Below are 27,673 nucleotides of genomic sequence, written 5' to 3' on the forward strand. Positions count from 1 at the left end.
GCAGCGCCGAGCCGCGCGCAGACAGGAGGGTGAGCGGCGGGCGCGGGGCGGGACGGGGCGCGTGGGGCGCGTGTTCTGACGGCGCCGCGTGCCCGCAGGCGCGGAAGCCGCTGGTGGAGAAGAAGCGGAGGGCGCGGATCAACGAGAGCCTGCAGGAGCTGCGGCAGCTGCTGGCCGGCAGCAAGGTGAGGAGCGGGACCGGCGGGAGGGCGGCGGGGACGGGGCGGCGCCGATGCTGACGGCCGCGGCGCCCCGGGGCAGTTCCAGGCGAAGCTGGAGAACGCGGAGGTGCTGGAGCTGACGGTGCGGCGGGTGCAGGCCGTGCTGGAGCGCCGCGCGCTCGGTGAGTGCCGCGGGCCGGGGGGGCCGGGCCGGGCCGAGCCGCGCCGCACCTCACCCCGCTCTGTCTGTCTCTCCCGGGCCGCAGAGGGCGGGCGGCTGCACCGCGAAGCCAGCGAGCGCTTCGCCGCCGGCTACATCCAGTGCATGCACGAGGTGCACACCTTCGTCTCCAGCTGCCCCGGCATCGACGCCACCACGGCGGCCGAGCTGCTCAACCACCTGCTGGAGTCCATGCCGCTCAGCGAGGGCGGCCTGCAGGACTTGATGGCGGACGTTCTGGCCGAGCCCTGGCTGGGCGGCGAGGCCGCGCTCCCGCTGGCTGAAGCGGCCCTGGGCCTGGTGCTGCCCACGCCGTCACCCGGCGAGGAGACGTGCTCCGACTCGGACGAGGCGGAGACCGAGCCGGGACAGACCCCCGCCCGTGGACTGGAGGCATCACAGACGCGCAGCGTGCCCTCGCCCAAGTCCATGTGGAGGCCGTGGTAATGCTGCGAGTGGCGGGGCAGTGCCTCGGGATTGGAACATGGCACTCCTGTCACCCCCGACAGGCTAATGGCTGAGCGAGTTAACGTCTCAGCGCGTGGACAGTGCGCGTGTGGCATTTTGTAACTGGGGGTGTTTGTACGAGAGTGGGGGGAACGGGCTGGGGAGGAGGGAGGTTTTCAGTAGCAAAGCTCATTGGTGGATGCACAGCCGTGATCTCTTAACCCTGCCTCATCCTCTTGGCCCTTGTAAGTGGCCCAGATAACACTCACTACCTTTTTCTCTGAAGAAAAAGCCCTTGTGCATTTTAGATCCTGATGGGCAACTCTAGGAGAAGCTCAGTCTGCACACAGTGTTTCTATGCTCTGATGACAGCACAGACCCCTGAAAGGGGTTCCCGGGAGCAGCTGTGCGTGGCAGCAGCCCAGCTCTTGCCTTCAGGGAAGGAAGAGCACCAGGACCTGCTGGAGTTCTGCAGACACATATAGTACTGGGGGCAGGGTGCCTTTAGAAATGAGCATCTTGATTCACATTTTGCTTTTAGCACATTTGAGTTCATTGTAACTTTATGTATATTAGAGTGTCAAATGTTTTTTTTTATTTTTAATCTTTAATAAAAAAATACTGAATTCAGTGATTTCATGGATTTTGCGTTGTGCTACATTTTAACCAGGAATGAAAGTTATTTCTGTGCGTGGGGAACAATGCTGGTAATTAAGCACTTTGTTTGTGTACTAAACATTAATTCCAATATTTGAGCTAACAAAGTGTCTCTCTTGTTTAATGCTAGAAGACACTTATGTTACTGCATTGAGTAGCATAGAGTGATCTGTACCACACCTTCCCAGCTCCGCTGTCAGGCTCCTGTTTTTCTGCTGCCTTCTCAAAGTGAAGAAGCACTGGACACATCCTTTCCTGGGGCAGCACAGCACCACTGTTCGGTTTTGCTTTCAAATGCAAAGTTGGGTGGAGCATGCAAAGGACTGGGAAAGTATTTCTGAAGAGAGAAAAGATAGTTTTAAGGGAGTTGAGCTTCATCAGTGCTGTACGTGGGGTCTCACTCCTCTCACGTACTGCAATACCACCTTGCAGAGAGCTGGCACTCTAAGGGGAGAAACAAAACCAATTGTTAAGTTTCTTAATACATGGAAGTTCCCAAACATAGAACAAGCAAGAAAGGAAGCAACCTACCCACCAGGGGATGAGACCTGTAACTTTCCTTTGTTAACAACCCTATGGAACAATAAAAATGGAAACTAAGTACCAGTAGACCGCTCCTTTGCTCTTCATTTAATGTTACCTGGGGGGCAGGTTCTTATTCAAGGTTACCATCAGATTTAGCACAAAAGCAGAACAACTCATTTCCCTTTGAACTGGGGAGAAGGGCAAGAACCAGCTCCCCAGGAGGCAGTGAGAGCTGCTGTAATGAGCTCTGCTTTAGGGAAGGAGGCCAGTATTTGAAGTGTAAGTGAGGGAGGAATCTGGGACACTTGCACTAACAGTAGCACCCTACACACAGGATGATGACCTCTTGGATTGAGCCTGCCCCCCTCTAGACCCACTGCAAGGTCTTTTTTTTTTTTCCCTGAACAGAGCTGCTTCCCCCAACTATTACAGTGCCTGATCCCTTAGCTTTTCCTCACCTAGCCAAGATAACACCTCCTCCTAACAACATGCTATGCACTGCAGTATGTGACCCTGCTATGCTATGACAGAGCCTCACCTGCCACCCACGAACCGCCTTTCTATCCAGTGTTCCCAAAGAGGAGATAGAGCCACAGCTCTTTCTATGCTAGGAGCATGAGACTAGAGGCAATGCGGTGCCACGCGTGGCCTACCCCCAGCTGACAGCAGCAAGCCCAGCTGCACAGCAGAACTGGGCCCTGCCTAGGCTCTCTGGGTTAAGGTTTGACATACAGGGCTGCTCCCGGGCCGGCTGCAGCTGTTGCAGGAATACCAGAGGCAGCTTGGCTCAGCTTCATTTCCATGAGATGAAAATGGCTGGGTTAGGGCTCTTCTGTAATGCTGCTGTCAGAGTAAGTGCAAATCCTGACACTTTGGTGACAGAAACACAGCAGAGAGTCAGCATAAATTGCCAACTTTGATTCAGAAGCATATCTGTGAGGCAAGCAGCAGTCATCACTGCTAAGCAGTGTTGCAGCCATAGGTAAGGACTTTGTACTGGCCCTGGAGAAGTGGAGCTGAAGCCAGACTTACCCCTTTGCCTGCTCCCTTTCTGATTTTTCTACAAACTGCCGCAAGCATGGTTGCCCTTCCCACGTCTGAGGGCAACAGGTGGAGTGGCGCACCCAGCATTTTCTGCACACAAGCCATGGCAGAACTGAAGGCTGCGCCCATTCCACTGGCCCCCTGCTGCGGAAGGAGCTCCACACATGCTGGCTATGGCCTTTGGGCCAGGTATTGGGTCAGCTGCTTTCCAAAAGCCAGGATGGGTAGGAAGGGCTGTGGCAGAGGGGCAGCACTCCTTTCTCATGCACACTTCTCGATCCTGTGCTGGCTGCAAAGAAAGAGGCAGGTCAAAGCACTGCTCTTAGAGTTTTTTTGTTGTTTTTTTTGAAGTGTCAAAAACATTTTAGAAATATGTTGGCAATAAGGTTTGTTTTTTTTTTTAATCCACAAATTAGGCTGACAGAAAGTTTACATCCTCTGATTAGGTGTTGCTGGTTTTATCCATTTGCATTTCTGTACCTTACTGCAAAGGTGTCAAATCTGACGCTTGCCTGACAAAGGCAGGAAGAGGTGAGGTTCTGGGGTGGGACTGGGGAAGGAGGAGGGGAAGAAAGGGCTCCAGCAGCTTGGATGAAAAACCAGAAGCCTTTTCAAGTCCTCCTTTACAGAAAGGACTGCCTTTATTTTCCACTCCAACAGACTATTAAACAGACTATCTGGTCTGACAGTGCACTGCATTGTAAAGGGAGAGAGGAGCAGCACACTAACAGAGGGACTCTCATTTGATATACAGTTGCGGAATAATTGAAAGAAGGGCTCTTTGCATGTCAGTCACTCACACCTGTCACAGGGGAAAAGTGCTCCTTGTCAACCACATCAGCAAGGAGGACTCTGTCCAAACCCTCTCCTAAGATACTGGCAACACACACCGGGTCTTTGTTGGAACCCTCAGCCAGGGTGCAAGCTCAAGCTTTCAGAATCTGCAGATCTACAGACATCTTCCTTTGTCACCCACCAGCAAATACCATGTAGCTCTCTGCAAAGTTTTCACCTGCAAAATAAAGTCTTTCGGTTTCTATTCCACTTAAAAGTGAAAACACTGCTGAGAGCCCAGCACTCAGCAGCTCGGCTAGCGGAAGAGGCCAACTTGCATGCAGACATCATGAGAGGAAATTCTGCTAAGCAGGCAATTTATTGCCATCTGTTACACTGACAACTTATGTTTCTTACCATCCCAAGATGCTGTCCTTAGCAAAATGTTATTTAAACAAATGACAGAACAGTGGGATATATTTCTGAGAAGTGTGCTGAGATGGATGTTAGTTAACCCAGGCACTCAGAACCTTGCCACAGTGTGGTGAGCTGCCTGCAGATAACATCCCCAGGAGGCAATCCAGTCCCAGCATCCCCAGCTGTCAGAGCTCAGTTTTAGGATTCTCCCATTCATGGCCCCACCTCCAGGCATCAGGAGCAGGCACATGAGCACACACATAAAAAGGTATCCAACCCCAAATGTTTTTCTTCCCCACAGGGGACATCGGTCCAGACACACAGGTTTTACAGATCTAGTGTTTAGCTTTTGGAACACACAAAGACTTTTGCCCCAGCAGTTCTACCCTCTCCCCACTGAGGAAAGCAGCTGGGCCAAGCAGCATGTCCCCTGCTGAGCTCTCTCCACCAGTGACAGAGTGGTGGGCTGTACTCCCTCAGACTGCTGAAACACAAACCAGTACAAAGGGGACCCAGGAGAACATCCTCCCATTCCACAGATGAGCACAAAGTTTTGAAGAAGGTCATGCAGGAAGCACACAGAAAACTCAAGGAACAAAACAATGTATCAAAACAGCTGGCTGAGCCAGAAGACTATATCCCTTCTTCCACTTCTTAAGGCAAATTTTCATTTTCTTGCATGAGGCCCCTGGTTCAAAGTTGTGTGTATGCATTCTCATACAGATTTCTTGAACAAGCAGTTACCTAAATTGATAGCATCACTAAATTGTGCGCATGGAGCCTCTTAGGTTCCTGTGTGAGCTGAGAGGGAAAAAAAAATGTCATTCTGCCTCCTTGCATGGGATTTTTAGCTTCCTGTGGAAGCTTTGCATCCAATTACTGCTTTCAGCAAGTGTTAACCTCATTTCTGCATGTTAATAAAGTTAAAAAAATATATCAAAACTTATGTGAAAACATTCCAGCATGAAAATATACCTTATAGCAGAACATTTTAAACTTAATCTAGTTAAACAAGATGATTGAGGGCAATTTGATTGGTCATACTGCATGTTGTATGTCATACTACACTCCTTCCAGCTGAGCTTCAAATGGCCTTTTAATCCAATAAAGTAGAGCCTTAAATGCTGAGAGCTAGGCAGTGAGTTCATATAATCATTAAGGTTGGAAAAGACCTCTAACATCATCTGGTCCATCCATTCACACACTCCCAATATTGCCCACTAAACCATGTCCCTCAGTACTACATCTACCTTTTCCTTAAAAATCTCCAGGGATGGTGACTCCATCACCCCCACGGCAGCCTGTGCCAGTGCCTCACTGCTCTTTCTGAGAAGGAATTCTTCCTAATATCCTACCTGAACCCCCCCTGGCACACACCTTGAGGGAATTCCCTCTGATACTAACTGTTTGAAATGAGAAGGTAAAAAAATTCAAATCAGACACCGAAGAAGTCATGAATTCCCCTACTTTGTGTGTCATCAGGTCAGGTGAGACACTATCCTTCCCAAAGCAAATACAAGCTGCTTTGTTAAAAACTAAAGACTTCATAAAATTACAGCATACTCGCAACTGGATTAGATTATCCTTTCTGCTCTTATATTCAAGTATAAACTTCTTCAGTTTGTAGTCTTCTGGTTCCTACTTTTAACTCAGACTCAAATTATAGACTGAAAGCATGGTGAGTAGTTTTTCTCTGCAACTCAGGAAGTGCAGACCTGAGGCATCCTCCAGCATACTTTTGCAGGCAGCTCAGGAATTACCCTGAGTGAATTACCCTCAGCTGAACTCTGCAAAAGCTCAGACCATTTAGGTACAAAGTCAAGCAGCCTAATTTAAAATCACCTCCAAAAAGGTATGCTTCAAGAGTATCCCTAAATGACGTGCCCATTGAGAGCAAAGGCAGATTACTGGGAGCTTGCATGTCCTCTTAGTTACGTGCTTCAGGAAGGATTTCATCTTCAAGAGGCCCTCTAAGCAAGCTTCACTGTATTTCTGCATTTGGACCATCCATGAATGAGGCACTCTAACAAAATTTCAGTTTCATTCTCCCTAAACTGACCTTGCCAGAACCAATATGGGCTACACAGGGTCATTACAAAATACTTTCTACTGTCAACATGCAAGTCTTTGAAGTTGACATTCCAGAGATAGTGAATGAAGGGAAAAAATAAACAACCACGTGAGACAGCATCTTCATTGTCAACCCTGTCAAGCTTGTCCACCAGCTCAGAAAGGCTGTTCACAGCACCTAAGGCCTGAAAAATCCCACAGGTTTCTAGGCAGTTGGCCTCCTTTGGGCCACCAGATGCTTGTTGGTGCTTGTGAGCAGCAAGCAAGAGTGTCTTCATTCATACACACAGCTGACTCCCAGTAGGGGTGGATTCAAACTATACATTGTCCCTTGAGCCATTCCAAAACAAAGTACAAGAATCCCTTCCCCCTGAAAAGATCCTTAGCAGACTGCTGAGTACCGAGAGTCAGAAGCTACATCTACATACCTCTGAGCCTGGTCCAGATCTGTTCTGCCCTTCACAGGAGCCAATTTACTGGTCAGAAAACAGAATGGTAACTGAATCTCCCAGGCTGGAGATGTGTGTACCACCTTTCCAAAATCCAGAGTTCAGGAGCATATCTTCACTGAGTAGCTGCTACTCAAAGCAGCTGAAAGCCTCCTGCTCATTAACCCTTCCACCAAATTAGGATTTTCTTAACACACCAACACACTTTCTCTGGGAAGTACATGACAGAGACCTAGGAGCAAGCATTGCATTTGTGGGGAGCTTTGAGATGCCTGTACACTGCACTGAGGATGCTCTGTAGCTCCCAGAAAGCTGTTTGCAGTGACACCATTTGGAAAGCTCCTACATGCACTTGTTTTCCAAAATAAGCTTGTAAGGCCCAAAAGGCACAATCACTCCATCATACCCAATTTGCTCTATGCAAATGCACAGCAGCAGCTGCCCGGAGCAGCACAGTTACATGGACACCAGGACAGCTGAGCCACCAGCAGGTCCACACCACTGCTTTTCTGCTGCCGTGGGACACTGGCAGCACTTGGCTGCTCAGTAGTGACCAGTGCAGACTGCTTCACAGCACGGAGGCCATGGTGACTCAGCCACAGCAGGACAGGCTTCACTTTCAGTTGTTGCAGGAAGCAGGAAAAATGGTTTGCATCATTTTAGCCAACACAGAGTCAGAGCTCCATTCCAAGGCCAAAAAAACTCCAGTGACGTGGAGAGTCTTCAAAATTCAGTGCAAAACCACACCATCCGGATGCTGCGCGCTTACTTAAGAGACCATTCCATGTCCCATTCCTTCATTTGTGAAATTATGATCTGCTCCCCTAACCATTTTATTTATTTATTAAACAAACAGACATTCTTACCACTCTGCCTTTTGTTAGAAGGTCCATCCAGTGGCTGCAAGGGAGGGCATGCAGTAATATCCATTTGCTTGCTTGCTTTAACACTGAGGGATTTTTTATGCATTCATTTTTTTACTTTAAAAGATGCAATGAAAATATGCCAGTTGTCATAACAACAATCAATAACATCTCACTTCAGTATAATTCTAACAAAGCTTCAAAGATGGGGGAAGAAAAAAAAAAACCCTACGATCTCAGGGGTTATTATCCTGAGGGGTAAAGCAGAGATTAAACAGGAATCTGCCAACAAGATGACCCATGAACACGTATCTCCCAGGCACAGTCCAGCTCGTCATACAGATGCAGGCTAACGCTGCCAACAACAGATTGTTTTCTAGAAAGTAAGAAAAAGATTGCCTCATTTTTGTAGCTTCATACACCAATTTACAGCTGTTAGAATCAATTGATTTATAGCACAGATGTAAGAGGAGAATTGCTGCAAATAAGCTGATGGAAGGTTTCTTATTTGCCAGAAGGAAAAAGTGAAGGGGACTCATTCAGACTGCCCACAGGTCTTGCTGCTGCTCACAGGAGTTACTGCTGTTTCCTGTAGTAAACGGTACGCATTACTTTTCATCATACACAAGATTCAAATAAATACACTCAAAGCAAGCAAAGGCTTCCACACTACATAGGATGGATTCTGCCACCAGGTACTCTTTCTTTCTCTGTTCACATAGTTTGGATTTAACTCCATAATTACGTTAATGAAGAATTGATGACACTTCTTTCAAGGCAGGCTTTTTTTTTTTTTTTTTAAACTTAGTTGGCCAATTCAGCTAAAAACAAACACACATCAAAATTCAGGCTCCAAACTCTCATATGACTAAAATAGAAGACTCAGGTATAAGGTGAAGTACTAAATTAGTATTGTATAAATAGCAAGTATCGATGTATCTAGAGCAAGTGTACCTGTTGCTACCCCTATCTTCTTGGTTTATTTGCTTACCCAAATAGGTTTATTAAGTCCTATCCAGCCCCAAACTCTTCAGAGTTCTCCCTGGCCATCCTGGCAATGACAACTAACTGAGCACCACACATATATACAGAGTTAATAGATGGATGTAAGCGACGTAGACCATTTGGGAAATGAAATATGTACAAAGAATCAGCATAGCATAAAATAAATAGATCAAGAAAAAAAAAAAAACACGCATTCAAGCATGAAGGGGTTTGTTGGCTTGCTTTGGTTGTTTTCCTCTCCTTTGCTCCCAAATAGCAATGCTTCCAAGCAAGTTGTTTGCCTACATTGGGAAAACAGGTCCCCACAGTAAAAGCAATACTAAGAGGATTCTCAAATATTACCTTTGTCCTTGAATAAATTAGATAGAACACCAAGTACTTGTAAATTTTCTATACACAAACAGGTGGGCTCTTTGGCCGGACAACCCTCCTCTAAGTTGCCTTCACAGTACAGTATATACAGAGAGTCATCACACTGAATCATCAGTAAGGAATAGATCCTTGCTGCAAGAGAATGGTAGTACTGGCCAAGCAAAAATGAAAGGATCCCAGTTCATGTAACCATTTCTGGGAAAAGCTTCAGTTCACGAGGAAACTTCCAGATTCTTGTTTTCTATTGATCTTCATCCAAAAGAAATGAAGGAAAAGTGAAGTGTCACTCACAGTACATTTCCTCTAGAAATGGAGCAGAACCCTATGAAATGTAATAAGGAAGACTGCTTTCTGGCCCAAACCAGAAGATTTTTCCATTCCTTCCATTGCTGAAACACGTCAACGTTCAGCTTTCCTCAGATTCCTGTTGGCACTGCACAAACTGCAGAGGAATCAATACTGCTGGAACACAGCAGAGGAGCCTACCTGGTACCACCGGTTTGCTTTCTGTAGTACTCGTAACCATGGCACCTGAGCAGCAAGAAATAAACATACAATGTCACGAACGGAAGCGCTTCTATTTCCCGTCCTTCCCCTGAAACAAAAGAGTATCTCTTTTAATACGCATTTTGTACTTACTGTTCTTGTTTTTAAAGAACATTAGTATTGAGAAACTATCTAGACAAAGTTAATTTATACATGGCTTTAGATGAAACTATAGATGGATTCAAAAGTCTATTACTTATTTAGGTTTGGTTTTCAAAACCACCAAAATCTGAAGTGTCTGGAGACACAACTTTGATTGACTCAGCTTCTAAGCATTACTTCTGTACCTGCATGCTTACCATTCTGGCACTTTGTAATTTAGTTTAGCAGAGAAATCAAGAGAGCACAACCCTTCATGGGGTTTGGTGCTTCTTTTGCCATGAGCTCTAAACCTCAACTTCTGCCTCCAGCCTCCTTTTCCCCATCCCACATCCCCTCTTTATGTCCAGACATAAGGCAATTTCAACCTTCCTTGCTTTGTCAGTTTTCTCATTTTTTTATGGCCGTAGCCCATGGAGGCATGGATTTAACCCTATGCCTGCCTTTTTTCTTTTTTGTCTGAATTTCGGTACTCCCTGCCTCCACTCAACTGTTCTTTAAGGTCCAAGTATCCACACAACTTCATAGACATTCATCTTCACCTCTCTCAAATTCTCTCTGACAATTAAGTGCTACATCTCTCCCAAAGGAAGATAAGCAGTGTTTAGCTGTTGATAAAACTATTTTTAAAAAGGCAGTGTTTGGTGATTTCAAAGAAGAAGCAGTGCTCTTTGGACCTCTGTCATTATCTTCTTCCTTCAATTCTTTCAAGAAAGTCACAAGCCACAGAGCAACAACCCAAATGTTTCCAGAGCAACAGTCAGGTTCTATATATAGCCCACATGTCACAGTTCAATCCTCCTCTTATTTAAGAGTGTTAGAGGTATAGCAACACACAACGCTTGGAAAGTTCCAAATGCATATAATAAAGCAGTCTACTCATAGTAAGACTTGGCAATCGGCTCCAATTAACTACTATGTACACTGATAAAGTCTATGAAGTTTGGAGAAGGCTGTTGGCAACCATCCTCACGAAGAACAAATAATACATGTCTCTCTCCAACATGCTACTCTCAATCCAAAAATGAATTTTATATCTGAAAACTTCAAGTCCTCTTTGGAAATACTTCAATAAGCAAGTTAGACTATGCAAGTCAGCGGGGTGATAAACACCATCTCCATTTACAAACTTCTTAATCACATTAGGACATAGTGCTGTGCTTCTTGTACCTAATTTACTGCATGCCCACTCAGACACAGGGATGATTTACATTATGCTGGCCAAGATATCCTGACCTTCCCCTCTATTACTTTAATTTGTCCTCTTGAAAGGCAGTATAGGTAGCGTTATTGTTCAACAACTTCCTGAGCATTTGGACCCTTTGATCCTGCCAAACATTCAGAAAAACTCCACCTGGAAAGCCACTGTTATCAGCCTAATGAGTAGAAGTTAACACCATAAACTTCATAAGCCTACGGAGAGTAAATTAGGTGACAGAGGCAGTCCTGTATAACTTCAAACTAATTCTATCAGTATGTGAAATCTGTAAAAACATTTACAGTTATGTAGTCTGGTTCAGTTGATATCATTCTGCTGAGAAATTGAAGACTGTAAACATTTTACACAGATTCAGATACAGACATCTTCATTTTGCTATTCTGTTAGCTAAAAAATTATCAAACGGGGGGCTTCACCACTCCAACAGATTTTCCCAGAAAACCCGAGTCATGAATTCCTGGAAATTCTCTTCTTTAAATTGAAAGATTTAGGCATCAACTCCTAACAGCAAAGTACATACATCAGGGAAAAGATTCTAAAAGCTTTAATAACTTCAATTCAAAGCAGTTTGGTAATCATCATCTCATTTATGCATAATTAAAGACAAAGGAAGAAAAATTCCTTCATTCTCTACATTATGAGGGAATCCTTCATTGTTGCCATGTGATTATGGCATAAGCTTTTTCTTAAGTAAAGTCATGCCAGTAAAGCAAACCAACAAGGTTGTTATAAACCTTCCATACCACCCCTGAAAGCACTGTCCTCTTTCAATACCACTAAGAAAAAGGAGCTGTTCGGTACCTTGTTTGATCTGCTGAACATTTGTCAAGCTACTTGCGCATAAGGGGTTAGGAAATACAGGAATATCTGGAAGCTACACTTAAAAATGTTACTTTCCTCTTAAGCTGTCAGTTTGTCACTTTGCCAGAAGCTTTGTGTTCTTTGAGTCAGAGGCTTATCAATACATTAGTTTCTTTCCATCTTTCCTAGGAAGAAAAGAAAACCATAATCAAGGATATTGATGCTCAATAAGGAGAACAAATGTTCTCCAAATTCATGACAGGGGACTAAAATATGATGCTTTTCAGTACCCCATTCCTCTTCTCCAGGAAGATATTTTATATTTGTATTCACTATCACCTTATCTGAAATTAAAGTTACAAATCTTCCCTTTTACATCAAAGAATGTAATAAACTCAATAGCCCAGGAACACGGGAATCTAAACAGAGAAAGAACAGGGGCAGCAAAAGCACCAGACTTAGTCACAGGACACCAGTGACGCCTAGGGGCTACAAAGTGGGAGAAGCTGTCAGACAAAGCCTGCTCCCAACAGTTCTGCAGTGCTAAGTGAGCAGTTATCTGAATGCATACGCGCACATTGCCAAGGTGGAAAACGCCTGAAGTCACATTTAGCCAGTAATCTTCCTATATTCACAATTGGGGAAAAAATTACCAGAAGCAGAAATACTTGAAGCATACCTAGTAATTTATCAGCAGCACTTTGGTTCTCGCACTGTAATATATCAATTATCAAAACTTACATCCAAATACACCACCTTACCTGAACTGCAGATACCCTGTGTAAGGGCATGACTCAGACTTGTAGTTCTGAGAACTGCTTTACCAATACACGTTTCGCATGTTTTGTTACGCGAGCATCCAAGGTGCTACCACGACAAAAAGTGTTTTCAGATCTCATGCACATAGAGCTACCCATGTATTTAAGGTCAATTCAGAAGACTTCAGTGGAACTTGAATCAATAGTACAAATAGTCAAAGGTACATCATCCAAATGTACCTCAAGATGTGGTAAATCTAGGCAACACTGTACACAACGCAAGAAGTTTACCCTTGGCATGAAGGCAATTCACCTGTGTGGTGCACCGTTTTCTTGTGCAGAAATACCACGATTTCATAGCTTGTGAATACCTGGCTCCCTCATGACCACGCTAAGAACAGCACCAGCTTTTCTGTTAAAAAGAGTAAAGCATCCTAAAACAGTCAGGGGGAAAAAAACACCTAAATCGGCTCTGATAACCTGTGTGTTTCCTCACCTAGAAGGGAGGAGTGGGGTGGGCCAAAGCAATACGCATAGCTTCACACCAATGCTGAGAAAATAGAAATATTCAGAATTCCCCACTTTCTCCAGCCAAAGTATAGAACAAGAACTTCAGCATGAAAATTTCAGCAATCTTCGGTGTTATACCACAGAGAAAGACTACTAATCACCATACAATTCACATTCGTGGGGCTTAACCAAAATTCTCTACCTATCAGCTACTGTTGTTCTACACCAGAGGACAGAAGTATTTAAAGATGACATTAAACAAAGTAAAAAAAGGACAGCATGTCTTCTGCTGCTTTCAAACACTACGCAGTGCTCTGCTGCATACCCTCTTCCAGATATTAGTTTGCACACATTTTCAGAATGACAAGTCAATATAAAGATTCTGCCTTACATTTCATCACTAAGCTTTCAAATCAGACAAACTGCCAGCAATTCAGCATAGTAAGCCACAACCAACTTGTGGTAACTAATATAGCTTGCAAGTTCTTGTTTGGGTACCAGCTCAGAACCTAGTTCCAAGATACATATTTTTTGCTTCTTACATGGACTAGAAGGCTCAAGAAACAGAAAGACAACTAAAAATATATCTGTTTTATTTACCGGTTTTCTAAAAAGCAAAGTCATAAAAATTAGTCACAAGTGGCAAAACCAAAATATATTGCACAGTGTACAGAAAACATTGTTGACATGTTGACAAAGTGTCATCACAAATAAATCATCTTACAACAGCTTGGAAAAATTACAGCTTCAGAATCTTATCTATAAATGGAGGCATGTAGATTTAAAGTTACAGGAAAATATTTAATACCACCCTGTAAATGCAAACACTTTAAGGATGCAAGAATAAGACTGTAATTAAGCACATCCACAAAATGCTCTAAATATACTTTTCTCTTCCTTTCACTAAGTTATGCTTACAAGATGGTCATTGAAAAAAAGAAATGAAAACAAAAAGAAAAAAAACAACAAAAAAAGCATGCTAAAGCAAAGAAGTTCACAAAGTGGTTGAGAAGTCCCTGAAAATAATTTGTTTAATAATGATGCACTCCTTTATATATAAAGCTTTTATTTTTCCCAAACCCTGGTCCAATTAAAACTATTTGTGTTTACATGTAATAAAAAAACACAAAAGGAATATGTAATATGCTGGTATAGCTGCACTGTTCCATTTATGATTGAAACATTTAATATATTGGACTTGACAACCAACATTTGAAAGTTTCTCATCCAGTTTATATACATCTACTGAAGTTTGATCTTGCTGAACTATTAAAGACAGGAATCAAATCATACTCACGTTTAAAGTAGTGTTTCAACTCATTTCATAAGTTCACACACTCAAACTGACGAACCTATCTCCATTGCAAATTTCTTTATGATGCTGTCCAATTAATAATTAATTCACACATTTCTTCCACTAAGCAAATACCAGTTGCTTCAGCATGTTTTTGGTGGTGTCAGATCTATCTTCATGTCCTCTTTGTATGCAAAGAGAAACACTTTATATAATGAAAATAATTTTAGATTTCAGTGAATAGAAGTGCTAACATTAAAAGAACAACAAAAGAAAAAAAATTCATGAAAAATATTTTAAGACAAACATAGCAAAGTTAATTGAGTTTCTCCACGTTTTTGACCCCCCAAGACCTACAAGCTGACATCTAGCAATGCTGCAACTAAATTTCTTCTAACTAATCAATATTGATAGGTACTCTTTTGTTCTCTTCCCACATCCAACAAGTATGAACAGCGCAAGGACAAAGTACACGTATTCAAGTTGATACAATCGCTGAGGCATTAAAATTAAATCCTTGACAGGAAAGGACTCCAGCCACACCAAGTGTTAGATTACATAATCTGTGAAAGTCAATGGTATTCTCAAAATCTCTTTTTATAAGAAATATCTTCCAATTATGAGAAATGTCTAATCCTCTCTTGCCACATGCAAGTTTGATTTTTGTATAGCCAAACAGAAAAATGGATGGCCAACATCCTAACAGAACAAACCAAAAATAAAGGTTAAAATTACACTACATTTTGTCTCAGTCATTGGAGCATACACAGTCATCCTGTGTGTTTTTAAATTTTTAAGCAGAGATTTTCTGTGTATAAATTCTCAGAAATCATGCTTCAAGATAATAAGCAGTTCATAGAATCTCAGTGTCTGCTGGAATAAAAGGCTACAGACTTGTCAGCACTCACCTATGCCTTCTGAAGTATCCATGTAAGTATTTTAAACCCAAGATCATATTACAAAATTAGTTTAACATTTCTCTTACGCAAAAAGTTCCTATAGTCAAAACTACAGGAAACAAAGAGGATGGGTCAACTGGTATGAGAAGGGCAAGTGTGAATTGATTTTCTTGAAGGTTTTTTCTTCTACTATGCAGGACCACTTCAAATATTAAGAGCAATGCTAAAGAGCTTCTAAGCAAGATTCCTAGAACAATTTACAATGTTGAACCATTACTCAAAGGAGATTTGAAGAACTATGTTTACAAGGGGATTTTCAGTACTCACAGTACTCACTGACCCACTCAGTAGGCATCAATGAAAGCTTTTGTAGTTTACAAAGAAATACTTGAGGCATATAAGTGCAAAATATGAGTCTTTTTTTTTTCTTTAAATAAAAGCTATACCATCTTCAACAATGTCCTTACTGGGAAGAGATTGCCACCATTTAAAAAGAGATTCTTTCACAAATGACTCTTTTAGAGCAAGAAAAATATTTGTTTTATGAAGTAGATTCCTCTTGCTGGAAACAAGATTAAAACCTTAACGGATCATCACTGTTATTTTGAAGCAGCAGGCTCAAAGGCTATGTTTGTTCTTCACTGACTTGACTCAGGGAAACCAGATTGTTCTCCCCACTGTCTTCGATCATTTCATTAAGGTCCATTTCATGGATTTCTTCATCATATGATGTATAAAAATTGCTCTGTATATTGTCCTCACAAAAAATACATTCCTAAAATAAAACAGAAAAACATTAAGCTAAAGAAAAAAAGCGTTTTCTAAACGCCAGTCCATTTGCATGTGATCCCTGTCTCCAAATGAACCTGTAAATCTGTGCTACACTCAGGTTTATTCCATTCCTCCACTTCTCCCACACAATCAATTAATAACACATAGTAAGTCAGTACACAGTACTCAACAACTCTACTGTGAACAGTTACATCACAGAACATTTACAATTCCAATATTTTATAAGCACTATCTTTTCCTACATTTGATTGCTAACACTGTAGTAATACAGTAGTAATGTCAGCTACACTGTTTAAGATACTGAAGCAACTGTAGTTTCACACCTGTTGGATGCTCTCACATTAATGTTGCAGTCACATTAATAACAGAAAAAGGATCTACTCAAATTCTTTTGCATTAACTTCTAAGATATCCATGAAGAAGAGACCTTCTGCATTTGATAGCTTATTTGAAAAAAAGCTACAAATGATGGAGAGCTTAGGGAATTGGAATGCAATCAGTTATTTGTATGTAAGTAAAATTCACAGATAACCAATAAAACTGTAAGGATTTTTTTTTTTAAATACGCTTCCTGAGCTATTAATCTACTTGTACAATCCAGATAAGAGATGACTGTGCAGGAAAAATTCAGTACAGAGAATGAAAGCTGCATTCCCATTCCTTGCACACTTTCAAGCAAGGAATAGGCATAAGTTTCTATGAACAAAACAGAAATGTGTTTTTCACATCATGAGATTTTTATGTAATGAAGTTGCTGGTCACAATCATAAATGATTTTAAATAGATGCAACAAAACTGGAAATAGCAAGGAAATTTCTTATACCTAATTCACTACTACATTAACTTTTCTATTGGGAAGATTTCCAGTAAGTTAAATCAAGCCAGAAGCCCCTGTAAACAAGTTTGATTTTAACTTTTCCTCAGTTTAACTGATCGAGCTTTCCAAACAGGAATGGAAAAGTAACACAGGCTAATAATGTAAGCATTGTTACACATGCAAAAATAACAAGCTCATTTAAACTTACAGAATTAGCAACAGTCTTTGGCAGTCCACCTTGCTGGATCCATGGATGAACTTCAATAAGCTCTCTTTTTTGGTCTTCTGTAAATTTTGGCTGTAGTTTCTGCATTTGCTTTAGTTTCAGCTTATCTTCTTTTAAAACTGTTTCCAAATCTCTAAAATGAAATGTATTCAGAAATTGAGCTTCAATACTTTCAGGGCTTTAAGCCTACATAAGGTTACACAATCAAATACGAGCTTTTTTTTTTTTTTTTAAACTATTTTTGTTCTGGATTGTTAAGTTTACAAATCTGACATTGGAAAAAATTAAGTGTGATTATTTCAGCAGGCATTCTACATTTGCAGACAACTTTAATGCATCTCTGCTGGCTCATTGTCTTTCCAAATCTCACTGAGAACAGCTTTCTTAGAGCTATTCAGGCAGTACTACTAGTGAAACAAAGAAGTTCTGTTCCCCTCTACAGCTGCTGCAGTGAGTTCCAAGTTCTCCTTCAGCAGGAGGACAACCCAAATCAGACACTAGATGCACATGAGATATGCATCAGCTTCCAAAAAAATATACACAGTTAACTTCAACTCAGGTAACAGACCTAAAGAAAAAAAATAAAAATACGGGTAGGTGGGTAGGCCTAACCAAGTCATTCTTCTCTGGAACTTTTCAGGTAGTATGCAAAAGATAGAAAGGAAACAATTCTTGACACTGACCTAAGCATTTAAACAAGTTGTCTTCCATTGAGACAGTGATTCAGTTTACCCCGCTCCCCCACTGTGCTTGCAGTTTAAGAAGGACTAAGGTATTGGAATTACCGAGAGGGTATCTGGTAAGTCATCATAACGGTGTCATCTGTGTTTGCCATCAAAAGCCATATAGGATCCTGAAGAACATATTTAATGAAGTGCTCACTTTCTTCTATTTCTGCCTTCATTTTTGTTTTATGATGATTTTCTGAAGAATCGATACTCCCAAAGTATTTGCTGGTATGACTAGTTTCACTACTACCTTTAAAAAAAATTAAAGCCTCATTATAAATCATCAAATATATAGATCGTTTCAATATTTTTGAAGCTAGAAACGGTTAAAGAGAACTGAAAGCATAAAATATCACCACCATTTTATTTCAGAAGGTACTCCTCTTCCAACTTAGGTAACAATTTTAATATTTTTAAAACACAGTCATTAATGTTAAATCTCAATTAAACTGCAATAGAATAATTAACTAAAAGAAAATAAATTTGAAACACCAAGGATTATGGTATACTCTCTTCATTACTCCATCATGAAATATTTTATAGACTAATTTATGTACACAAAAAAAACCCAGAAGTTCTATACTGTAAATCATAGTAGAGAGGACCATCATGTGATGAGATGAAAAAAGAAATCAAGAATGAAGATTAAATACAGGAAAGATTTTTCCATAAAACACTCAGCATTCATGTGATGTTTGCAGTACATCACACTCCAATGCTTCTAAAATGCTAGGAGAATTCACTGCCTGTGCTACCTGTTCTGCTCCCTGACATGTCACAGCCATTGGATCCAGACCCCAGAGATTCAGCAGCTGCAGATACACCGCTCCCTGATGAAGCTGAGCCAGTGCCTGAACATGCATCTTCTTGAAGTAAAATGTCAAGCAGGACACTGGACATGGAAAGCGCATCACTATTTTGAGCATCCATTGGCGACTCAGCCTGGTCATAGGAAGAGGAAACAAGCAACAACAGAAAATTACAGTCATCTCATCTCCAATTTGTATATTTAATATTAATCCACCTCACTTGGTATTTATTAAGTTTGCACCATTATTTAAAGACAGAATAACTAGTAACATACACCAAGACTAAATAGGGAATAATGAAATGGACTAGTAGGCAGGCACGTGGTCTTTCAGTAAAATAGAGATTTCAATGCAAGTTCTCTAAAAATAAATAAATAATTAAGTAGTAGACTGTGTAGTAAGGAAGGCATTTGCTTTTCAGTTTTGACAGACTCTGCTGTTCTGGACAATGCAGAATTCAACCAAGTCAGCTAAAATATGCTAGGTTGCTCCTAATACAATCTACCTCAGAACTGCATAAAGAGTCCTTCACTTATTACTCTTAATGCATGACGAGAAGGCAGGCATTCCCAGATAATGGTTCCTAGGGGAGGTAAAAACTTGTTTGTTTTTAAGAGAATGAGCATTAACTGCTGCTTTATTTTTATTTGTTAACATTAACAGTTATAGCACTGCTAAATCTCATTACAAGTTGGCTGGAAGATTGTTAGAAATTAATGTCAAAGAATTTAACAGAATACATTGTAATAGCAAGAACTAGCTTCAGATATATCCTCAGTGCTTTCTTGAACTAAATGCCTGCTTTGCCTTCATGTTCAAATAAGTGATGATGAAATTACAGAAAGTAATATTTTGCAGGTTTCTGAACAATGGGAACTAGCCTTTTGAGGGAATTCAAAAGGATTTCCCATCAAAATTGTATTAATTTTTGTTATTAAGCTTTTTTTTTTAATCCAGTAGTGACACTTTAGAGCATGCAGTAAGTTACAGAATGCCACAGATGCACTTTTTTACCATAGCACAAATCAGAAGTGTTTTATATGTATCTATTTGTTCTCAAGATCATGAGACAGCAAGCATGCAATAACAGAATGTGAAAAGGTTTTGCACTGTGTCAATCAAGTTTGGAAGTTTCACTAGAAAAACATATAAACACATTCCTCTCCATTCCCCCCTGTGTTCATCCTCATTAAGAATCAGCATCAAGATTATTAGGTAAAATAAATCATCTGGAAACCAAGAAACTAAGTTTCTCACAGTGAGGAACAAGCACGTTCATAAGTTTTTCCTTCCTCCTCCCTAACTTCTAAAGTCTGTATGTGCCTATGACAAACTTCACAGCGAAGTCATCTAATCAGCTGTTAGCATCAGCACTAATTATGCTCTATTACTGATTACTTGGAGCAATTTAGATCTCAGGCATGCCAGTAAGAGCCACACCTTCCAATGTCTGCTTTCCTTTTAACAGCACTGAACTCAAATTGTGCTCTGTATACACTATCAGATGCAGTGAACTATTACAATCCACATTAGAAGAAAAGCAGAAGGAAGGAAGATGTTCTAAAAGGTTTAGGTCACATCCCATCAGTGACTTAGCATTCAGAAAGACACTACATAGAATCTTTAGACAACACCAATATATCAGTCTATGTCATCATCATAGAAATCTTTACAGACACAGCACTCCATCTGAGGTTTGTCAGATTATTTGTTAAACTGATCCATCAAAATTAAATGAGCCAGGAAAAAAAGCTGAAGTTATCACACAGCTTAATACAGCTTTAGTGGACTGCACCAAGAAAACGAAATCATTAGTCTGCAAGCAGTATCTCATACTTTCTTTATTTTGACTACTTGTTTGTGAACAAAGAGGTGATTTTCTTTATATCAGCTTCAAGACCTCAGTTACTGATTGCTTCCCTTCACTCTTCTCAGAAATTCAATACCCAAAAGCTTTTTGCTAAACATTAAAAAAAGTGAACAAATGATTTGAAATCTATTTCAGTGCTTCTCAATGAATGTGTTGGCATTCACATTAAAAGAAGTATAACAAAACCAGTTTGGGATTTGTTTTCAAGTTTTCTGAGGTAACTTCAGGAGAACAATAAGACTGCCTTAATTTTTAAAAGTTAACATTATTCAAACAATTGGATTTCACATTTATTCAGTCTACCAAAATCTGAATTTACTGACTGCAATTGTGGCTCTATCTCTAGAGATTATAGACCTGTTATTATTAAAGTACAAGGTCCACAGGTGAGTTTTGAAAGTGATGAAGCGGAGACAAGAAAACGGAAGAGGGAAAAAGATCCATTATGGGCACCTCTACATTTCAACAACCTTAAATATTCTTAGAGAGCCAAGATTTTAACAGGAAAACAGAAAAAACCACACACACGAAAAGAACATCAGCATACTTACTGGTAGGGATCCCTTTCCACTACCATCGTCAGTTGTCATGATTTTGCCTATGGCTCCTTCCTCATTTAAAGCTCCATGCAAACCCGCAGGAGCTCCACTTTCCACAGTTTTTGTGGTTTCTTCTAACTGTAGAAGATTCAGAGGAGAACTACACCTTGACTGGAATAAAGGTGGCGAAGCCTGGTCTTGAGGACCCACTGACTGGGGAGTGCAGGAACGGGATGGCTCGTTTCGTGCCTCTGCAACAGGGACCTTTTCACTTTCTGCTGGTGGATTATAATGGAATGGTTGCATTGGAAAAAACGCCTGTTGTGGGAAAGGGCTAGGGGTAGTGAATGGAGGCTGCGCTGGACATACTGTCTGTGAAGAGAAAGCAGGATGGGTAGGAAAATTGGCTTGACTGTGGTAAAGTGTTTGAGGTAAGCTATTGTTCATTTCTGGGTAGACATAGTTGGGGAGCACAAGAGCTACAACAGGTGCCATAAGGGGGGCAGAAAACTGGGACGGTTGCATAGGGCAAGTACTTCCCGAGTCTGGCAACTGATTAAAACCAGAGACTGAAGTCTCAGGAGCTGGTGGCACAGTCCCTGCTGCTGCTGGAAAAACAGGAAGTGGATATGCAGGCATAACAGTTGGAAAAGACATCGCTGAATAGCTTGCTTGTGAAGTGTCTGATGGTGACCAAGCAGTAGTATTTAAACCCTGAAGCGGAAAGCGATTGGGGAATTTAGTTCCAGAAGTTGTACTGTCTGAAGATTCCTGTGGTTTAATGCGTTTTGATTTTCTGTTTTTCCCACTTTTCTTCCAAGGCTGATCCATTCCAGAAGTTACATTTCGTTGCCCACGGCCACCTGCAAAAACAATGACAAAAAAAAAAAACAAGAACAAAAAGGAAAACCTGCATCAGGAAGGAGCCTACTGGCCATCTGATGGATCCCCTACACTTTGGCATCCCTAGAAGTTGCTCAAAACTGTAGTTCTGGACTTTAGTCTACCCAAATGGAAGGATGTGGGAAGAGATCAGATTCACTTTTACCTCTAGCAAAAGAGCTGAGCAGACTTGGCAAGGTAAACCATATTGACATGGTTTGGGGGAAGGAAAATAAACAATAAAAAGAATAGAAGTGGATCAGTTAAGGCTCAGATATGTCACCCAATCAGTACAATGGTACAAAACAGTGGCTCCCAGAGGAGCCGCTCTAATCACTACAACAATTACAATGAAAGCAGTAGAGGACATAACTGAAATCACTTCTGGAGAGTTAGGGTCATACAGGTCTATAACTGAAAAGGCGAAGATATAAAAGCAGAAGGAAGAAAAAGTACACAAAAGAATTTTCTTTTGTGAGTGGAAAAAGCATGCTAACTTCACAAATTCTGTAAGAAAAGCATGGAACCTTATTTTAGAAGTCTGTACCAAGCAACTCTTCCTTAGGCGAAAGCTATCAGTTTGTCTCATTTACAGACACAAATAAATCCATAAGACATCTTTCATATTTAAGTACTTAAATATTTAAAAGCTGTTCCAACTTTTAGTTTGTGCAAGGCATATTTAGCCTGAAAGTTTATCAAGGATAGAGAACACAGAGCACTTTAGTGTTCCAGAACACGTTTCCTAAATCAAGGACCTGCGTATCTATCTATATGTATAAAAAATGAAAGATAAAAGAATTGGCAAGAAAATGCTTCTCATTATCTGACTTCCCTTCCAAACAGAACTGAAATGGAAACAAAGTCAGGTCAGTACCAAGCACTTCTGAAATGTCATCTTGAGTTCCTAGCCCTAACAAAACAAAACAAAAAACCCTCACTATTATAGCTAGCCTGTTCCACTTCCATCCCCCTACTGACATTAACTTAATGGCAACCAAACAATCTGATTGTTTCCACCAATGACACAATAATGAAATGGGAGTAACTGTCTGTAAATTAAAGAGGCTGGAAAACAGCATTGAAAGACAGATGGAAAGGCAGAAGGAACAGAAAAGCAAGAGAATACAAGCACAGACAGGAGAGAAAACATTCTGAAGTGGTATTTGTCTCTTGAAAGTAGATGCATACCAATAATAATATAACGAACAAATAACAACTAGAACATTAACTACTGAAACATTAATTATTATATTTAAAGCTATATTCCACTCAATTTTCAAAGCAAGGCTGTCACCAGAATTTTTCTGTGGACTTAAACATAGTATGTGACTGCCACTGTTCACAGTGGTTCCCCAACACTTAAAAATGCAAGTGTCCTCTCAACAGGATTCACTGCCTATACAAAGACAAAAAAAACACTATTGCCATACCACGTTCACCAGGCCTTCCTTTAGGTTTATCTTGTAAGTAGTAATTGCAGTGGGACTGGAAAATATTGAATTTCTTGATTTCTTTGAACTTATTCAAAAAGCTCTGCTCTTCTTTTTGTGTATGCACTGCAAGGACTTCCTTTGTAAGTCCCAGTTTTTTAAATGACTCCTTTTCCTGATTTACATGCGTAGAGCTGGATGGAGGGGCAAGAAGTTGGCTATCTAAGAGTTCTGCTCCACTTGGACCATCTTCTATCATTTCTACAAAAACAGAAGGAATAAAAATCATGATCATGAGAAGTGCTGCATATGCATTTTAAGCTACTACAAACTGTAGTAACTTCTCTTTAAAAGTTTAAGATATAAATTCTGTGCTTATTTATTCAATTTCCTTAAGAACATCTTAGCTATAAATAACGCAAGTTATCAAGTAAGTACAAGCTGTTCTCATCTTACAGGTTATACTTGCTGGAAATCAATATTTTGGCAATGACACATTAGCAGAAAACATACCTAATTCAGGTTGTGTTTTTTTGTCTCCAACATGAACAATGGTGCTACTGTAGCTGCACTGACTTGTGAGCGATACAACACTTTCAGGCTTGCCAGGTAAGGCCAAAGAAGTTAAGTGACCACCAACTACTGGGGGACCGCTTGATTTACCAGATGCCTTCAACACAGTAGAGTCTGTTTAAAAATTAGAAAAATAAAAGGGAGTTACATATGTGAATAAATAATATGTTGCTAAGGTTGTAGAACAGCAAAGGCTTACTTGTGCTTAGCAAGATAAAAAAATGAATATTTTAATTGATTTCAGGAGTTTTTACCAAGAATGTTTTAGGAATGGAATGACTTCTGGGCAACCAAATCCAATCGTCTACTCTCAAACACAGTCAAGCCAAGTCCTTCCAGTGAAGGACTTCTTGACCTTTCCTGGCCTTTACTCTTCTTTGATGGTATGACTTTGGAAGCTTGTAGTCTTCTCCAGCCTAAGATGAAGTCCCTCCCAGCTCCCATCTTGTTGTATGTTAATCTCTCTCATGGCTGGTTATTAGCTGGTAGATGTTAAGTTTTGCTCTAAGCATCTGCCTATTTAAGTTTTCTCACTGGAAAGCTATACACAATAATCCAGCAGAGGTCATATCAGTGCCTCATAGAACAGTCTCAGAACATTTCTTCTCCAGTATGAATACTCAGTATAACTCTCAGTGCAAGACTTGGAGTTTGCCTCCTCCTGACCAGCATATGATGGCTATCTTGTCATTTACAGTCATCAGTGCATCAAGAAGCTAGCAAATCCCCATCCTGTCCTATTAATTAGAACTGCAGAGTCTACAGATGACAGCAGAAACTGTGAGCCTAAGCTACACCAGTCATTATTCTGACAAGTAGTAACAGCCAACTTGACAACTAGCAAAATAAACAAACTAATGTAGAGATACCTCCTAAGGGCTGTATAGCACTAGCAGATGCTTTTTGTTCATGAACACCAGAATTCACACTTGACGAAGGTTCACATTTTCTTTTTGCTGTACCAGGCACATTACAACTCTCCAAGTATCTAAAATAAAAGAATTTAACAATATTAGATATGCAAGTCTGAAGTCTAGAGGTCAATGGTAATTTACACACTGGTTGCTTACCTGATGACACTATCCAAGCAGCTAATTTGTTGATAAGAATATACAGGTTGTTCTTTCCATGCCAGCTCTTCAGTAGCCACATTTTTAGGAGCAGCTGTAGTATCCTTTCCTACTACATCTTTCACCTGACCACCAGGACCATTTTGTTTTTCTGTTAAGAGATTGTTATTATGCAATCACAGCATTAATCCTTTGAATTTCTCCTAAAAGTTTCAGTAAAACAGTAGAAGTTTTCATTTATGCATATTTCTTAACAGATCAGAAGTTTCTTAACACTGTAGAGCAAGTAAGAGGTTTGTGTCCTAATAGATGAACATTGTGTAAATAGCCCCCTGTTCTTAGGGATTCTTAAGGAGTAAGGTTCAGTTAAGCTAATGGATCCAAAGGGGACAGACATAATGGATACAAAAGAAAAGATATCACTAGAGCTGAAACACACTCAAAATGAGAACAAGTTTAGAGCACAAAGTTATAAAATAAGCTATTATTCATGTCTACAAAATTTAAATTACATCAGGAAGGTTTTCATTTATTGACTTAAAAATTCCTAAAGTTATGTGCAAACAGGAATAACAACATCCTCCCTCTAACAGAAAAAGAAGACATTTGACTTATAAGCTACAATTAAGGTACTTCAAAGCAACAGCTCTAGGACACACCTTCACTGCATTTTACATCATTACAAATTCAGACAGCTGGGTCACATGTTTTCTTGAACACAGTGGAGAAATTAAGGACAATATAAAACATAACAACAGCACTTACTCATTAAAATTGATTAGAATGAAACTGGAAAACCCCCTAAGCTCATGTTATATCATGCACCATTGCAATAAACTAATACCCAGTTAACTTACTAATACCTTACCTGCAGAAGGCTCTCTCTTACAATCCAGTTTTCCTTTATTATCAGTGAAAATATGCTGTCCTCTATTTTTGACCTTACGGGCATCTTGACTTATCTGGAAGGAGGCCATTAAAATACTATTACGAAATTCTCACACAAGACATCATGCATAGTTATATTAAAAAAAATAAAAATGCAGTTATTACTGCATTTTATCATCTCAGAAAACAGGAGGTACAGACTTTCCCCTCAGAAGAAACTGATTTCAAACACCCTTTTTTTTTTTGCCCAGAAGCAAGCATATAATGGGCATTAGAATACGCTAACGCAGTGTCCACTTTCAACCTCAGGGTACTTCAGTACCCTGAGACTTCATCTACAGCATAAATATTTATTCCTACTGACAGAAAGCTTTTTCCCCATATTAAACAAATGACAACATTTTCCTTATACTTCTTCCCATCCCAAATTAGAAAGAGTTATGCCAGAAGTTAAAAAGCACTTAGTTTTGTATGATGGTTTCCTATATCATACTTGAATTTATAAAAATAAAAAACTTACTGTTTTATCCTTTTGTGTGTCATCGTTATTATTTCCTGTGCTGTCACTTGAGGATGCCACGCTCATTAAGTGCTCATGTGAGCCATTGCTACCTAGACTTCCATAGCCACTGGATCCACTGTTGTGTACAGGCTATTAAAAACAACAGAATATATAATCTCTGCACACCAGCTTTCTACAGAAATGAAATTGTTACTACTAGTTCCATGCAAGGTGAAAGGGATTTATTTTAGGTTTTTTGTGCAGTTTTGTGTTTGTTTGTTTGTTTTATTGTTGGTATGAAGATGCCATAGCTGCACTAAATCCTTAAATACCAACTGGAGCTTTAACACACTTAAGTGAGTCATGCTTGGCAATCAAATGCAAATAGTTTCCAGGACTGCAGCCAGAAATCCCAATACAGTGGAACAGTGGAAGATAGCTAAACAAAACATCACATTAAAATAAACACCCTTTCTTCACTGGGAATTTAAAATAGTGACATGAAAGCACATGCTGTACCTGTAGTAATAGCCGGTATATTTGCTCTGTGATTTCCTGAACACTGGGGTGAAGGATTCTGTCTTCTGTATAGTTGGGAGCAGCAAAGACATCTTCATTTAAGGGACCCCTGCATAAACCAAACATATCGCATTACATTACAAATGCAAGTACCTGAATTGCAGAGAGACTGCATCCTCAACTTGCCATCTACATATAGCAAACAGGATCTGATCATTATTCTATTGCATCTAAGACCTTTGAATCTGATAAAATGCACATCTTTACTCACTTTGAGCATAGCTTCTCTCCTAAAGTAACTCTTGACAGTACTGACAAAATACAAAACCGTTCAAGTTTCCTTTATTTAAAGCAGCTACTACATCACTAAACCCAAATAGAAGAAGGAAACAAGTCATGTTGAGGGGGATTTCCCCCCCCCCCCCAAAACCTTTAAGGCTTTTTTTTTTTTTTTTTAGGGATTGCTAAGTAAGCTGGATGGAAAAAAAATATCATGAATATTGACTTACGTCCTAACTTTGTGTCTCCCAATGATAAATGAAACCTTTCGACTCCAAGGATTGATGAAACTGGACCAGCTAGTGTCCATGGTTATGTAATCTCCATTTCTAGTGCAAAACCTGATTGGCGAATAGTCAAAAGGCTGTCCTCCATATTGAAGTACTGTTAAGAATGATTCAAAAAAGCCAGTTTAATACTTGCAGTTCTAATTAACTAGTCATAGTTTAAGATGATTGAAGAGACAGCTTTACATTTTCGTAGTTTAACAAATAAACATTGCAAGAATGGCTCACTCTTTCTTCTCATTGACTCCTCATTATGAAATGAGGAAGACTACAGTTAGTAGAAGTACAACAGCTTCTATCATTGCACTCTCAGGACAATTTTCTTATGT

General features: G+C 40.4%; 2 protein-coding genes across 18 annotated transcripts in view; one reads left to right on the forward strand and one right to left on the reverse strand.

Moving 5' to 3' along the window:
• The window catches only part of HES6 (hes family bHLH transcription factor 6), a 3,038-nt gene extending 944 nt beyond the window's left edge, over positions 1-2,094 (forward strand). The window contains exons 2-4 of the mRNA XM_021393296.1: positions 99-185; positions 262-343; positions 428-2,094. Of these exons, the coding sequence (XP_021248971.1) occupies positions 99-185; positions 262-343; positions 428-828 (570 nt within the window). The 3' untranslated portion in view covers positions 829-2,094. The remainder of the gene's footprint in view (positions 1-98; positions 186-261; positions 344-427) is intronic.
• PER2 (period circadian clock 2) overlaps positions 13,514-27,673 on the reverse strand; it is a 42,841-nt gene continuing 28,681 nt past the window's right edge. For all 17 annotated transcript variants that reach the window (XM_021393281.1, XM_021393286.1, XM_021393277.1 and 14 more), the window contains 13 exons: positions 27,288-27,441; positions 26,779-26,887; positions 26,278-26,409; positions 25,738-25,831; positions 24,870-25,020; positions 24,669-24,787; positions 23,740-23,913; positions 23,227-23,487; positions 20,924-21,774; positions 18,449-18,635; positions 17,751-17,943; positions 16,948-17,098; positions 13,514-15,905 (listed from right to left, as the gene is read on the reverse strand). In XM_021393281.1, coding sequence (XP_021248956.1) covers positions 15,756-15,905; positions 16,948-17,098; positions 17,751-17,943; positions 18,449-18,635; positions 20,924-21,774; positions 23,227-23,487; positions 23,740-23,913; positions 24,669-24,787; positions 24,870-25,020; positions 25,738-25,831; positions 26,278-26,409; positions 26,779-26,887; positions 27,288-27,441 — 2,726 coding nt within the window. In that variant the 3' untranslated portion in view covers positions 13,514-15,755. The remainder of the gene's footprint in view (positions 15,906-16,947; positions 17,099-17,750; positions 17,944-18,448; positions 18,636-20,923; positions 21,775-23,226; positions 23,488-23,739; positions 23,914-24,668; positions 24,788-24,869; positions 25,021-25,737; positions 25,832-26,277; positions 26,410-26,778; positions 26,888-27,287; positions 27,442-27,673) is intronic.

The sequence above is a fragment of the Numida meleagris genome, chromosome 4 (assembly GCF_002078875.1).
Source record: "Numida meleagris isolate 19003 breed g44 Domestic line chromosome 4, NumMel1.0, whole genome shotgun sequence".
NCBI lineage: Eukaryota > Metazoa > Chordata > Aves > Galliformes > Numididae > Numida > Numida meleagris.